Source organism: Lagenorhynchus albirostris, chromosome 4, assembly GCF_949774975.1.
Source record: "Lagenorhynchus albirostris chromosome 4, mLagAlb1.1, whole genome shotgun sequence".
In the NCBI taxonomy this organism is placed as follows: Eukaryota; Metazoa; Chordata; class Mammalia; order Artiodactyla; family Delphinidae; genus Lagenorhynchus; species Lagenorhynchus albirostris.
In genome coordinates this window covers 129,072,526-129,086,787 of record NC_083098.1, presented here as the reverse complement: position 1 = coordinate 129,086,787, position 14,262 = coordinate 129,072,526, and the positions used below count along the sequence as shown (strand labels likewise).

General features: G+C 35.0%; 1 protein-coding gene across 2 annotated transcripts in view; it reads right to left on the bottom strand.

The window, feature by feature from the left end:
• BLTP1 (bridge-like lipid transfer protein family member 1) overlaps positions 1–12,944 on the bottom strand; it is a 191,784-nt gene extending 178,840 nt beyond the window's left edge. For both annotated transcript variants that reach the window (XM_060148668.1, XM_060148669.1), the window contains exons 1-4: positions 12,848–12,944; positions 9,088–9,204; positions 2,750–2,828; positions 1,519–1,583 (exon numbers count right to left, since the gene is read on the bottom strand). In XM_060148668.1, coding sequence (XP_060004651.1) covers positions 1,519–1,583; positions 2,750–2,828; positions 9,088–9,204; positions 12,848–12,944 — 358 coding nt within the window. The remainder of the gene's footprint in view (positions 1–1,518; positions 1,584–2,749; positions 2,829–9,087; positions 9,205–12,847) is intronic.
• Between the last annotated feature and the right edge of the window lie 1,318 nt (positions 12,945–14,262).

Genomic DNA, 14,262 nt, shown 5'->3' with positions numbered 1-14,262 from the left:
TAGGAGGGGCAAAAGATACGTGGGAGCAAGGAAATGACAGTTTAAAAAAAGACTAAACAATGGTGAAACAATAGCAAAATCTAAAAGTAATTTAGGATAGCTCAAAGTTTTGATAAGTTTTAAAACTTTTGGAACTTTAAATCTATTTTCCTATACAAACAAGTTATATACAATGGTAAGATTCCTAGGTGAGCTCACACACACACACACACACACACACACACAAAACCCAACATTTAATTGCAAAATTCCAAAGTTATACAGAACCAACCACCATTTCAGAATCTCAGTGGGGTGCCAGAAACAGAGGTCTTCATCGCTAAGAAAAGGTGGAGGGGTTTCGTCCTCTTTTGACCTTACACTCCCAGGTCCCACTTAAAATCTCTGTAGTTATCAAAATATGGTCCAGGGACCTCTGGGGAGATACTGAAACCCTTTCCGGAGGACCACAAAGTCAGAATTATTTTGATAGTATTATACTAAGATGTTTGACTTTTTCTCATTCTCCCATGAGTGGACAGTGGAGTTTTTTAAAGGCTACATGAAGTATATGGTACAACAGACTGAAAATAAAAGCAGAGGTGAGAATTCAATTATCTTCCATTAGGATATTTCAAATATTTGCAAAATATAAAACAGTGTCACTCTTTTCACTAATTTTTTTGCTTTGGAAAAGTTATTCTTCATTAAATTTGTTATTTATTTTAATATGTAATGGATTTATGATAGGTATTTTTAATGAAATAAAAATGTTTCTATAATGATCAGGCTTAATTTTGAATGCAGTAAATATAAATAGATATAACTTACATGAATAAAAGCTCTTTGGAATCCTCAATAATTTAGAACAATGTAATAGGTTCCTGAGATCAAAAATGTTTGAGAATCAATATTCTAGAAAGTAAAGACAAGGTGTACTCTCCTTGAGGCCACTGGTGTGGTTAATGTAGAGAAGGAAGGGTACATTCACAGACAGGAACACCTACAGTTGTGAAATGAAGATTTGAGGACAATATTCTGAGAGAAAATTCTGATGATTAAAAAGCAGAACCAGAAGAGAGTCAAAGTCTGCAATTCCTCTTTTCTGCTCATCCTTACCATAGTAGATAAATGAGAATTAGTCACAATGTCACGTAAAAGTATAAATAAAGTCAAAGAAGCTGAAAAGTAAGAGAAGTGTCTTAGTAGAATGATTAAAGAGTGCTAGGAAGGCCACTCTAACCACAGTATGGGATTAAGTCCATAGATGTAATAGGAGGTAAGGGTGGAAATGTGGGTAAGGGTCATACTGAGAATAACCCTAAGTAAATAATAGGTTAAAGAAACTACATTTAACCATGCAAGAGGAAAGCTGCTGAAGGATTTCCAGCCAAGGGGTATTAAAATCAGTTCTGTAAACTCCAAAGCTTTTAAAAATATTTTTAACTATTACAAAATGTGAGACATTCCAACATCTACAAATGAAAATTCTGATTATATGATTGAAGATTTCAAACACATGAAAAAATGAAAGCTCACCATGTTGCTTCTGCTTTGGGTTATACATTTTCCACCACCGAAAAATTATAAATCCATCTTGAATTCTAAGCAAGATAAATTACAGAAATGAAAGCTTAAGTAACAATTCACTTAACTCATTTCTTAATTATTATAAAATGCAGGCAATTGATAATAAGGAAATACACAAAATTTTCAACAGGACACTAGCATACCAAGATGTTTCATAATCTTCCAGTTAAGAAAGGAAAAGAAGATTTGCAAAGCTCTTAAGATTCTTCTATTTAGGTAAACTGTAATACCACATTACATTTAACAGGAAACTAAAGTGTTAACAGAAAAAACTTTTTCTTTTATAAATTTAAATTTAAAATTTTTTAAATTTAAAAAAGGAGTTAAAATTATATAAACTAAAAGCCAAATCTTCAAAGGGGGATATTAGCACACTAAGGGAAAACTTTTAAAGATTTTCTTTCATTTCTACAATGATACAACACTTCATATCCCAGAAGCATGGAATTATAGCCTAACTTTTACTTTTTACTTTTAACTTGGAAATAATTTTAGACTCACAAAGAAGTTACCTCTCCGTTATAAGTGAGGTATGAGGGCTGCCAAACCCTAGCACCTCTCAACTAATTCCATATCTTCAAGTTTTATCTAAGTAACAAATTTTAAGCAAATCACAAAAATAAGAGTAAGCTTTTCTTTCAAGGCTTACAGAAGACGGAATATATCAGACATATGAACTATCATTTCTTATTATATTCAGATTTCATTTCCACCTTAAGGTAAAATTAGAAATGCTAGTAAGCGCTAAAAAATTCTAAAAACTGACTATCTATACTAAGGAACTAATGGATGAGAGTTATCAACGTCTCTGATCCTTGCTTACATAACAAATGACCACAATGAATTCTACAACAAAAATGGTCAGGTAATCTAATGGCTCAATATTTAAAACTACAGATGATATAAGATTATTCATTTCCATAAGCTGCTATTCAGTACTATTTTGCCAGCTTAAACCTTAGCTAAATTAATCCACTGATAGAAACATTTAAAAAAATCAATTCACCAAGTATGAGTCACTGAAGAAAATGATTTTTGATTTATGATTTTATTTGAAAAGGCCAACATTTCTAATATAAAAAGCAAGTCATATTCAATACAGTATCATAATCAAAAAATTTTTGAAATATTTCAAATTTGTTTAAGATGGGCCCACATTTATTTATTTATTTATTCTTACCTAATAGACATGTCTTCTGTAATGTAATAGATTTCACGAACCATGACTTTTCCAGAAAGAACAGAGAAAGAAAAGGAGCCTGTTGTAGGAAAAAAACAACAGCAATTAATGTAATTGTTTTGAAAGACAGTAGAGCCCTTAAAGCTTTAAATGCTCCTAGCATTCAATTTACTCAATAATTAAATGTTCTCTCCCTACTCCCTTTCTGATATCCTTAAAGCCTTACTAACCTTCTAACATTTTTCCCTCAAATATAACAAAAAGTGCCATACATATCATCACTATGAACTGAGCTACTAAATAACTATATGAGAACATTATTTTATTTTATTTTATTTTATTTTATTTTTTGAGAACACTAGTTTAAACAGCTACTTCCTATGGATAATTCCCTTAACTAGGCATAGACATTAAATAAACCCAAAGCAGTGCAGGGGGCAGACAGGAGAAACAAGAAGAACTAGAATCCTGAAGCCTGTGGAACAAAATCCACATTCACAGAAAGACAGACAAGATGAAAAGGCAGAGGGCTATATACCAGATGAAGGAACAAGATAAAACCCCAGAAAAACAACTAAATGAAGTGGAGATAGGCAACCTTCCAGAAAGAGAATTCAGAATAATGATAGTGAAGATGATCCAGGACCTCAGAAAAAGAATGGAGGCAAAGATCGAGAAGATGCAAGAAATGTTTAACAAAGACCTAGAATAATTAAAGAACAAACAAACAGAGATGAACAATACAATAACTGAAATGAAAACTACACTAGAAGGAATCAATAGCAGAATAACTGAGGCAGAAGAATGGATAAGTGACCTGGAAGACAGAATGCTGGCATTCACTGCTGCGGAACAGAATAAAGAAGAAGGAATGAAAAGAAATGAAGACAGCCTAAGAGACCTCTGGGACAACATTAAACGCAACAACATTCGCATTATAGGGGTCCCAGAAGGAGAAGAGAGAGAGAAAGGACCAGAGAAAATATTTGAAGATATTATAGTCAAAAACTTCCCTAACATGGGAAAGGATATAGCCACCGAAGTCCAGGAAGCGCAGCGAATCCCATACAGGATAAACCCAAGGAGAAACACGTCGAGACACATAGTAATCAAATTGGCAAAAATTAAAGATAAAGAAAAATTATTAAAAGCAGGAAGGGAAAAATGACAAATAACATACAAGGGAACTCCCATAAGGTTAACAGCTGATTTCTCAGCAGAAACTCTACAAGCCAGAAGGGAGTGGCGTGATATACTTAAAGTGATGAAAGGGAAGAAACTACACTACCCTACCGGCAAGATTACTTTACCTGACAAGGATCTCATTCAGATTCGATGGAGAAATCAAAAGTTTTACAGACAAGCAAAAGCTAAGAGAATTCAGCACCACCAAACCAGCTCTACAACAAATGCTAAAGGAACTTCTCTAAGTGGGAAACACAAGAGAAGAAAAGGACCTACAAAAACAAACCCAAAACAATTAAGAAAATGGTCATAGGAACCTACATATCGATAATTACCTTAAATGTTAAAGGATTAAATGCTCCAACCAAAAGACACAGGCTTGCTGAATGGATACAAAAACAAGACCCATATATATGCTGTCTACAAGAGACCCACTTCAGACCTAGGGACACATTCAGACTGAAAGTGAGGGGATGGAAAAAGATATTCCATGCAAATGGAAATCAAAAGAAAGCTGGAGTAGCTATACTCATATCAGATAAAATAGACTTTAAAATAAAGAATGTTACAAGAGACAAGGAAGGAAACTACATAATGATCAAGGGATCAATCCAAGAAGAAGATATAACAATTATAAATATATATGCACCCAACATATACATGCATCCAACATAAATATATATGCACCCAACATCAATCCAAGAAGAAGATATAACAATTATAAATATATATGCACCCAACATATATGCACCCAACATTATAAATATATATGCACCCAACAAAGGAGCACCTCAATACATAAGGCAACTGCTAAGAGCTATAAAAGAGGAAATCGACAGTAACACAATAATAGTGGGGGACTTTAACACCTTACTTACACCAATGGACAGATCATCCAAAATGGAAATAAATAAGGAAACAGAAGCTTTAAATGACACAACAGACCAGATAGATTTAACTGATATTTATAGGACATTCCATCCGAAAACAGCAGATTACACTTTCTTCTCAAGTGCGCATGGAACATTGTCCAGGATAGATCACATCTTGGGTCACAAATGAAGCCTCAGTAAATTTCAGAAAAATGAAATCATATCAAGCATCTTGTCTGACCATGACGCTATGAGATTAGAAGTCAATTACAGGGAAAAAACATGTAAAAAACATGTACACATGGAGACTAAACAATACATTACTAAATAACCAAGAGATCACTGAAGAAATCAAAGAGGAAATCAAAAAATACCTAGAGACAAATGACAATGAAAACACGACGATTCAAAACCTATGGGATGCAGCAAAAGCAGTTCTAAGAGGGAAGTTTATAGCTATACAAGCCTACCTCAAGAAACAAGAAAAATCTCAAGTAAACAATCAAAACTTACACCTAAAGGAACCAGAGAAAGAAGAACAAACAAAACCCAAACTTAGCAGAAGGAAAGAAATCATAAAGATCAGAGCAGAAATAAATGAAATAGAAACAAAGAAAACAATAGCAAAGATCAATAAAACTAAAAGTTGGTTCTTTGAGAAGATAAATAAAATTGATAAACCATTAGCCAGACTCATCAAGAAAAAGAGTGAGAGGACTCAAATCAATAAAATTAGAAATGGAAAAGAAGTTAAAACAGACACTGCAGAAACACAAAGCATCCTAAGAGACTACTACAAGCAACTCTATGCCAATAAAATGGACAACCTGGAAGAAATGGACAAATTCTTAGGAAGGTATAACCTTCCAAAACTGAACCAGGAAGAAACAGAAAATATGAACAGACCAATCACAAATAATGAAATTGAAACTGTGATTAAAACTCTTCCAACAAACAAAAGTCCAGGACTTCACAGGTGAATTCTATCAAACATTTAGAGAAGAGCTATCACCCATCCTTCTCAAACGCTTCCAAAAATTGCAGAGGAAGGAACACTCCCAAATTCATTCTATGAGGCCACCATCACCCTGATACCAAAACCAGAAAAAGACACTACAAAAAAAGAAAATTACAGACCAATATCACTGATGAATATAGATGCAAAAATCCTCAACGAAATACTAGCAAACAGAATCCAACAACACATTAAAAGAATCATACATCATGATCAAGTCAGATTTATCCCAGGGATGCAAGGATTCTTCAATATATGCAAATCAATCAATGTGATACACCATAGTAACAAATTGAAGAAAACCATATGATCATCTCAATAGATGCAGAAGATGCTTCTGACAAAATTCAACACCCATTTATGATAAAAACTCTCCAGAAAGTGGGCATAGAGGGAACCTACCTCAACATAATAATGGCCATATATGACAAACCCACAGCAAACATCATTCTCAATGGTGAAAACTGAAAGCATTTCCTCTAACATCAGGAATGAGACAAGGATGTCCACTCTTGCCATTATTATTCAACATAGTTTTGGAAGTCCTAGCCATGGCAATCAGAGAAGAAAAAGAAATAAAAGGAATACAAACTGGAAAAGAAGAAGTTAAACTGTCACTGTTTGCAGATGACATGATACTATACATAGAGAATCCTAAAAATGCCACCAGAAAACTTCTTAGAGCTAATTGATGAATTTGGTAAAGTTGCAGGATGCAAAATTAATGCACAGAAATCTCTTGCATTCCTATACACTAATGATGAAAAATCTGAAAGAGAAATTATGGAAACACTCCCATTTACCATTGCAACCAAAAGAATAAAATACCTAGGAATAAACCTACCTAGGGAGACAAAAGACCTGTATGCAGAAAACTATAAGACACTGATAAAACAAATTAAAGATGATACCAACAGATGGAGAGATATACCATGTTCTTGGATTGGAAGAATCAATATTGTGAAAATGACTATACTACCCAAAGCTATCTACAGATTCAATGCACTCCCTATCAAATTACCAATGGCATTTTTTATGGAACTAGAACAAATCATCTTAAAATTCGTATGGAGACACAAAAGACCCCGAATAGCCAAAGCAGTCTTGAGGGAACAAAACAGAGCTGGAGGAATCAGACTCCCTGATTTCAGACTATACTACAAAGCTACAGTAATCAAGAAAATATGGTAGTGTCACAAAAACAGAAACATAGATCAATGGAACAAGACAGAAAGCCCAGAGATAAACCCACGCACCTATGGTCAACTAATCTATGACAAAGGAGGCAAAGATATACAATGGAGAGAAGACAGTCTCTTCAATAAGTGGTGATGGGAAAACTGGACAGCTACATGTAAAAGAATGAAATTAGAACACTCCCTAACACCATACACAATAATAAACTCAAAATGGATTCGAGACCTAGATGTAAGACCGGACACTATAAAACTCTTAGAGGAAAACATAGGAAGAACACTCTTTGACATAAGCCACAGCAAGATCTTTTTTGATCCACCTCCTAGAGTAATGGAAATAAAAACAAAAATAAACAAATGGGACCTAATGAAACTTCAAAACTTTTGCACAGCAAAGGGAACCATAAACAAGACCAAAAGACAACCCTCAGAATGGGATAAAATATTTTTGCAAACGAATCAACGGACAAAGGATTAATCTCCAAAATATATAAACAGCTCATGCAGCTCAATATTAAAGAAACAAACAACCCAATCCAAAAATGGGAAGAAGACCTAAATAGACATTTCTCCAAAAAAGACAGATGGTCAAGAAGCACATGAGAAGCTGCTCAACATCACTGATTATGAGAGAAATGCAAATCAAAAGTACAATGAGGTACCACCTCACACCAGTTAGAATGGGCATCATCAGAAAATCTACAAACAACAAATGCTGGAGAGGGTGTGGAGAAAAGGGAACCCTCTTGCACTGTTGGTGGGAATGTAAATTGATACAGTCACTATGGAGAACAGTATGGAGGTTCCTTAAAAAACTAAATATAGAATTACCATATGATCCAGCAATCCCACTACTGGGCTCATACCCAGAGAAAACCATAATTCAAAAAGACACATGCACCCCAATGTTCATTGCAGCGCTATTTACAATAGCCAGGTCATGCAAGCAACCTAAATGCCCATCGACAGACGAATGGATAAAGAAGTAGTGGTACATATATGCAATGGAATATTACTCAGCCATAGAAAGGAATGAAATTGAGTCATTTGTTGAGACGTGGATGGATCTAGAGACTGTCATACAGAGAGAAGTCAGAAAGAGAAAAACAAATATCATATATTAACGCATGTATGTGGAACCTAGAAAAATGGTACAGATGAACCGGTTTGCAGGACAGAAGTTGAGACACACATGTAGAGAACAAACGTATGGACACCAAGGGGCGAAAACCGCAGTGGGGTGGGGATAGTGGTGTGCTGAATTGGGTGATTGGGATTGATACATATACACTGATGTGTATAAAATTGATGACTAATAAGAACCTTCAGTATAAAAAACAAACAAACAAAAAACCCAAAGCAGTGACTAATTCACCATTCTTCTCCATTAATTTGGGTGACTCCAGGAACCAGTCATTGCCTCAAATTAATGAAAGAGTACTTACGTTTGAGAGAAGTTTTATTTATGACCACTAAGAGGTACTCAACTCTAAGGAAGATCAGAAACATTCTATTTGCTGACTCCTCACCCCTTTTTCCCAGTGGTTTAGGGCTTTCTAAGGCATATAACTTCCTAATACACCCTCCTTTCTATTTGCAAACTTCCCATTTATAAGTAGTCAAGCTAAAGTAATAAAGAAGGCTACAAAATGAAATACACAAGATGATTCCACTTACAGTTATAGATTTTTTAGGTATCAGTTTAAAAAAAAACAGTAAAACTTCATCAAGCATTAGAAATTTTCTTTGGATAGCAAGACCTCAAGAAACTTCTAGTTCCATATTTTATATGTCTAGATTTTTCAAATTATTTTAATGATTATTTCTTATGAGCCAAAAAAAAAAAAAGGCTTAGAAACACTTTAAGAAATAAGAATGAGGTAAAGGACATAACCAAGTGGTAGTTCAACTCTACTTGAAGTATATGCTATATGAGAGAAATTCCAGTTAAATTAGTTTAACTTTCATAAAACAAAGGTAAATTCCTAAAGCTACTATCTGTTTATAAAATACATATTTACAATATACATCTCAAGATTACACAGAAGAAAAAAATTACTCAAAACTTACCAATATGGATATAGCCATGCTTGTATAATCTGTTAAGAACCAGTGTTAAAATAAGACCAACATTCCGAGAATTATAATATGTGAGATAAATAATCCATCCACAGGACAAAATGGTAGCTGTTGGGAGAAAAAAATGCAGAAAATAAAGGATCTCACTATATGTTTCCTTCGATCATCTTAGTATCTCAATAAAAATTTGTTAGTGAAAGATCATTTATCATGTTCAGAAACAAGAGGATTTATTTCCATATGGTAAAATGTCCTCTTACAATTTAATAACTTGAATTTTCAAAACCAGAAGTTGATTCTTTATCCAACTTTCTTCATTCCCTGTAAGTCATTAGCCAGAAAAACACAGATTTCAATCAGATGAAGTAAAGTAATGTTTCAAGTAAAACTGCTTCCCTTTTTTTCCTGTTTTCTTTTTCACTCCTTTGTACTGCTTTAGTTATTAAACATACACAAAGATGTTCTGGGACGAAAAAGCCCATATTTCTGAATATTATGAAAAAGAAAACTACCTTTATTAGGCTAAAAGCTCACTTCTAATACAGTCCACTTAAAAATAAAGAAAACGTTTTTTTTACATCATAGAAAAGTCACTTTTTTTAAAAATAAATTTATTTATTTTATTTTTGGCTGTGTTAGATCTTTGTTGCTGCGCACGGGCTTTCTCTAGTTGTGGCGAGCGGGGCTACTCTTCATTGCGGGGTGCGGGCTTCTCATTGTGGTGGCTTCTCTTGTTGTGGAGCATGGGCTCCAGGCGCATGGGCTTCAGTAGTTGTGGCACATGGGCTCAGTAGCTGTGGCTCACGGGATCTAGAGTGCAGGCTCAGTAGTTGTGGCACACGGGCTTAGCTGCTCCACGGCATGTGGGATCTTCCTGGATCAGGGCTCGAACCCGTGTCCCCTGCACTGGCAGGTGGATTCTTAACCACTGTACCACCAGGGAGGGAAGCCCGAAAAGTCACTTTTTAAAAAAATCAACAGTCTCTGCTTTTAAAGTACTATTGGAAAAAAGTGACAATTTTAACCTACTTCAAGATATATCTATATTAAATAGGCCACCAAATACTATTTTGCTGCAATTGACAAGACAATAACTTACTTTTAAAGAACACCAGTAAATATTACTACAGTAAACGATATTCTAAATTTGATCATGAGTTTTTCATGAAAAGTTTATGGTCACTTATAAAATTTATAGTATTCCCAAAAAACCTAGTTTGTAAACACACAAAACGTGAAACACAAGAAAGTATTTTTCAATAAATTTTCTTTTACTTATTCATTTAAATAGTATAACTATTTTCTAGATTAAGACAGTAATATAAAGCAATTTAATATGTGTAACCTTTTAGCACCATCATATTAAGTTCGTAAAATTTTTTAAAAATTATTTAACATAGGGCTTCCCTGGTGGTACAGTGGTTGAGAGTCCACCTGCCGATGCAGGGGACACGGGTTCGTGCCCCGGTCCGGGAGGATCCCACATGCCACAGAGCAGCTGGGCCCATGAGCCATGGCCGCTGAGCCTGCGCGTCCGGAGCCTGTGCTCCACAACGGGAGAGGCCACAGCAGTGAGAAGCCCGCGTACCGCAAAACAACAAAAAAAAATTATTTAACATAGATAAAACAAAGCAGTCATTGAGAGTCAAAATACAACATTCCTCAAGGTAGCTTAGATTGATGGTAATAGCTCTGAGATAGCAAGTGCTATGATTTGCCCATAAAAATTATTTCTAGAACAATTCTTTTGAACACTTATTTTCATGGTATAACATTGTTTTAAGCTAAAGTCATTTTGCATTAATTTTTACTGTAAATCACCGTGTGAAGAGCAGGTAGTTACGGGCCCTTCAGAAAGGCAAAAGGTATTTGCTGAGGACTTCCCTGGTGGCGCAGCGGTTGAGAGTCCGCCTGCAGATGCAGGGGACATGGGTTTGTGCCCCGGTCCGGGAAGATCCCACATGCCGCGGAGCGGCTGGGCCCGTGAGCCATGGCCGCTGAGCCTGCGCGTCTGGAGCCTGTGCTCCGCAACGGGAGAGGCCACAACAGTGAGAGGCCCGCGTACCGTAAAAAAAAAAAAAAAAAAAAAAAAGGTATTTGCTGAGAAAGTACGCTTCTTTCCCAGAGAGTAACCACCTGAGGATTATGGCCTTTTCACTGTACCATGTCCCCCCCATCCCCTTCAACAGTGTAAGGCCATTAGTAAAACAGAGGGATTAAAGAATCCCTCAAGGTTTTTCTGGTCGTTGCTATTATTTCCACCTTAAAGAAAGGAGCTGTATACAATGTGAAAATGAGAAATTCAAGGTGACAGGAGAAGGGGCACCTAGGAAATAAGAAAGAATTCTGCCGGGACTTCCCTGGTGGTCCAGTGGGTAAGACTCCATGCTCCCAACACAGTGGGCCCAGGTTTGATCCCTGGTTGGGAACTAGATCCCGCATGCATGCTGCAACTAAGAGTCCGCAAGCTGCAACTAAAGATCCCGTATGCTGCAATGAAGATCCCGATTGCTGCAACTAAGACCCAGCACAGCCAAAATAAATAAATAAATGTTAAAAAGGAAAAAAGAAAGAATTCTGCCTTTAATTAAACTAAAAGGTAATTTTTAAATGCTGCTTTTATGAAGTTATATTTCATAGTATTGTTTTGCATTTCATTTTACTTTTTATTTTTCATTAATGATAATTTACAGTAGTTCATGTTTGTCAATTAGGAAAAAAAAAACTTGAAGTTGAAATGGTAATCCAATCCTACCTACAAATCATGAATCATTATAATTCCCTTTATATACACTTCACCTCTACCATAACCCTACCATGCATCCTGCAGTGTCATGAAAGAAGCATACGCCTGCACTCAGAAAAAAACAGCTGTGTAACCTGTGTGAGTTAATTAATCCTTATGGGCCTCAATTCCCCAACATGTTAATAGGAAAACAACACCTACCCTCATAAGTCTGCTCTGAGCATTAAGTGAGACAACATATGCAAAATGCCTGTGGCATGTGGCACACAAAGGATGCTCAATAAATATTACCTCAATAAATATTACCATTACCCTCCCTTTCCTCTCTCACCTCATCTTACCCTTCCTACTTTCCTCTCTGTATCTTTCTAATTCCCATGCTAAACTTCAAGTCAAACACCATCCTTCCACAAAACATCCTGGGCAGTAACAGCCTACAGTAATCTCTCCCTTCCTTGGTATTTTATTTGTATTTCTTCTTATTTGTTCATACTCATTCATTCACTCATATTTCTTCCCTCTCTCTGCAATTTAAGTATACACTGTCTTGTATTATTTGTGTACACCTAGAAAAGTTCGGCAATATAAGACAAAAAAACTTATTACTGAAAAAGCCCACTGTCAAGTGCCTAAAGAGTGAGGAAAGAGATGAGAAGATTAATTAGGCAAAAACATATTTACCACAAGGATTTATCACTTTTATAATAAAACAAAAGTGTTTGCTTGTATGTTGGGATAGGGAATGGAAGAGCTGATCTGAAACAGGAAAGATAAGCTATGTCTTTCTTCTCATCCCACTTCTCCTAAGTCAGACAAGGAGGCAGTCTAAGGAAAACAGCCTTCCAGAGCAAATATTCATAGAAGCATAGATTAAAATCTTCTCCCCAAAAAATAAACAAATGGTACTGTAAGCATTCTAACTTCAGTCAACCACTGCTTAAAATCTGGCAGTTGTTAATCCATACACAAAGAACAATAAAGTACAAGAAAATATATTCTACTTACCAACAAGAAGCCAAACAACATTGGAATTGTGCTCTGTAAGAAAATCTTCTAATTGAGTGATACTAGGAACAATACTCTCATTCTTCCTTTGATCCATTACTTAAGTTTTTCCAGAATAGCACCTAAGGGCCTGAAAGAGTTCAAAGGTTAAATTTAGAACTTAACCTATGTAAGGGGAAAATAAGGTGAATTTAATAAATGTGAAAGTTTATTAAATCATATTCTGCTTTCTTCAATAAGAAGAAATTTGTTATATTTGCAAAAATATAACAAACAACAAACATGTCCACATTTCTACATAAAATATAAAACAATGTATCATATTTTTAATGTCCTGATTTCACCATTCTAAGTATGAATAGAGACTCAGGTTCATTTACTATACTCTGGCTCAAAATAAGAGGGACACAATTATTCTTAAATCTAATCTAAGATATTTATCTCAACAATAAAGGAGTAAGTATTAATCATCTACATTAGACAAATTCACCTAGACTTGTCCTAAAAACTGCTACTTAATAATAATATATTTATATATTAAGTTGTATTAACACTTCTTAACCTCTATCAGCTGTGCATTCCCATTATTCCATGGAGAAACAATCTTCCTAGTTTAGATTCACTCTGGATAGTTTGGACAGTAAGCAGATCTCCTGCTACCGGATGCTCAGGATAAATTACATCATATGTCAAATTGTGATCAGACATGAAAAATGTATGTATGTGTGTGTGTGTGTATGTAAGTGTGTGTGTGTGCGCGCGTGTGTACGTACTGAGAATGAGCAAAAAGTGAGGAATGAAAGTTTTGATTTTATGATCTAAGAAACAAGAGAATTATCCCTCTGATAATACAGCATTAGCATGACTAACCCAACTCACCTATAACAAAATTATCTTGTGATAAATCAGAAAAAGGGGGGAAAGAAGCTAGACAAAGAAAGCTATGCAGTTAATAATCCCTTAAGACCAAACAGTATATGTGACTTTTATGAACAACTAGAAAAACAGATTTTAAAACAGGAAGAATATGTGAGGACAACTTTCTAGATGAAATTCAGTACAGTTAGCTTGTCAACTTGAAAGTGTTTTCTGTTTACTCGCCACAAATCTATCTTCATAGATCACAAAACAAGTTTAAAAACTGGGTGAAACAACATTGCAAGATACTATCTACAAGAGATTACAATATTTCATATTTCTACATTGTTGAAATCAGTATAATTTAGAGGCAAATTAAACATGCATTTTTAAAAAATGAAGAGCTCAGTAATAAAAGGTTTATTATTAAAAGTGATATGCAAACCTAAGGGCAAGATGGCTAGAGAAATTTTTTTAATGTTTTCATTTTTCAGTAAACCTTTTTTCCTATGTTTTAGAGAGTAAAAAATGTTCACATATTGAAAATACTGGTGGTG